The sequence below is a fragment of the Coccinella septempunctata genome, chromosome X, assembly GCF_907165205.1.
Source record: "Coccinella septempunctata chromosome X, icCocSept1.1, whole genome shotgun sequence".
NCBI classification, from domain to species: Eukaryota; Metazoa; Arthropoda; class Insecta; order Coleoptera; family Coccinellidae; genus Coccinella; species Coccinella septempunctata.
In genome coordinates, this window is record NC_058198.1 from 20,287,962 (window position 1) to 20,290,235 (window position 2,274).

Here is a 2,274-nt window from a genome sequence, read left to right on the forward strand (position 1 = left end):
AGAAACTGGCCTTCCCGATCGGTCATCATCTTCAATAGAAAATTTACTTATTTTGAAGCTTGCAGTCCAATTTATCACGGTCACATACGAAGGACCTTCATCACCAAGGGTATTGAGCATATCCATAGACTTATTACCCCGAGGAGACGGAACATCACTATACAAATATCGGGTTTGTTGTGATTCCAATACTGAGGTTCCACACAACGAGTGCAACAAAGATAAAACATCGGACCTCCTTGTCGCGCCCCTTCTATCGGCAACGCCGCAAAGAAAACTTACGTCAATCGTTCCAGAATGATCATGGGCGTGCGATATTTTATTTATTACCCATCCAAAGCGGGAACGTTTCATGGAAGACTAGCTCAAACCAGCGGGTTAATGATTATAATCGATTAATATCTATCGATGACTTGCTCACATAATGAAAGTTTCGACAAAAAATAGGTATTTATTGGTTCAAGTTTCTTCAAATTTTCGTAAAAAAACATAGTTGAAAGTTCCAAACATTGTACATTCCACGGAAATATTTTCTATTTTTCATGTCACACTGAACCAAATAGGCGAAATATACAAGGTGTCCCAAATTGGACGTCTAGAAGAGATCTCTAGAGCAAAACCGATGACACGATCCTTTGTACCTTTTTTTTTTGAATTATCACCAAAACATTTTATTTCGACTATTTCGAAAAGTTCTTATAACTTCGAAGTCACATCAGATCCAAACTTGAACCTTCCATATACACGTTAATACGTGGAAACTATACTGACAAACGTTTTTTTTTCCAATTCAAATTTCTGAAATGTATCATCGGTTTTGCTTTAGCTATTTTTTTTTACCTCTTAGTTGGCACTGAACATAGTTCTTCAGCCACACACTAAAAATTTTGACACTAGGTGTTTGATATTAATATGCCATTTTTAATAATGTGTTCTACCAAGATATCGTAGACGTTTTTGTTCTCGGAGGCTAGAAGAGCCTGAATATTTACTGGAAGTTGTATATTTGTCTCCAATAGTTTTTCAATCAGTTCGTGTTTTTCTCTAGTTTTGCTACAACTAAAAATCAAATGGTTCAGATCTGCGATTTCTTCGTCTTCTGCGCATAAGGGAGAGTTTGAGATTCCAATCTGATGCAAATGCTCATTAAATAGTCCGTGATTGATTTTCATTCTCGTAATTATGGTACAATACTTCTTATTCACATCGAACGCAAAAATGTGTGGTACTTTTTTGGGGAGGTCGGGGTGTATAAGAAAATATTTATTTTTACTAATATTTTGACCGATCTCTTTCCATCTATGTTTCCATTTTTTTCGAATGCCGTGTTTGAATTCAGCTAAGATGTCCGGGTAGCAAGGAATATTCAAGATTTCTCCGCTTATGCGGGCATCTTTCGCAGAGGCATCGACTATTTCGTTTCCGTCTATTCCACTATGACCCTTTACCCATACAAGAAAAATTTTCATGTTTTTATGTGACGCTTTCATGAGGAGGTTTCTAATTCGATAGATTAGTGGTCTTCTTTTGTTAATTGATCGTATATTGTTAATATTTTCGAGAACAGACCTCGAATCCGAGAAGATAATTGCATCATTACCATTGCCATTCTCAATACACCATTTTAACGACTTTTCGATTGCAACGGCCTCAGCTGTGAAAATGCTACAAGATTTTGGCAATTTGAATTTTCTAGTTAGGTTCAAGTTTGGAATGAAGAAGGCACAACCAATACCTAACGGATCTTTGCTTCCATCCGTAAAAATGGTCGTTGTTATGTGGAGGTCTTGTATCAATGATTGGACAATATCATGGTTATATACTGGGCTGTCTAAATATTTGGGAAAAATTATCAGCGGCTCAAAAAGAAGTAATTCGAACCGGAATGAAAATGATGGTGAGGTTTCCAACTGGTTAGGATCGTGGGAAAATTCTTGAGTATTCAAGAAGGCTTTAGCTATTCTAGTTTCCTCATTGGACATCGAATTTGGGACACCCTGACAATAATTTGCAATTGTACAAATGGTAATTATCAAATTGAACATGAATATAACTTCAATAGAGGATACACTTTGGTAGTTTATTCTGTCAAAATAATCGTTCCAAAAACCTCCAAAATGAGAAGTCGCAAAGTTGCTGTCCTTTTTTTAAATCAACATTGTGAAGTCGCATTTCCACAGCGGTAATTCCCAACAACTTCCCTGTGACTGAAACTGGTTGACTGGGTTGTCGTTACAAATAAAACCTTTGCTTGCGCAAAGAGAACAGATAATT

The 2,274-nt window shown here is 36.5% G+C and overlaps 1 protein-coding gene across 1 annotated transcript; it reads right to left on the bottom strand.

Moving 5' to 3' along the window:
• Window positions 1–845: 845 nt before the first annotated feature.
• Window positions 846–1,982, bottom strand: LOC123322331. The gene has a single exon (XM_044910273.1). It carries the CDS (start codon window positions 1,980–1,982, stop codon window positions 894–896), a length of 1,089 nt encoding a protein of 362 aa, XP_044766208.1. The 3' UTR covers window positions 846–893.
• Between the last annotated feature and the right edge of the window lie 292 nt (window positions 1,983–2,274).

Coding starts and splice junctions, on each gene's coding strand:
- LOC123322331 (XM_044910273.1), bottom strand. CDS start 1,982: ATGTCCAATGAGGAAACTAGAATAGCTAAAGCCTTCTTGAATACTCAA.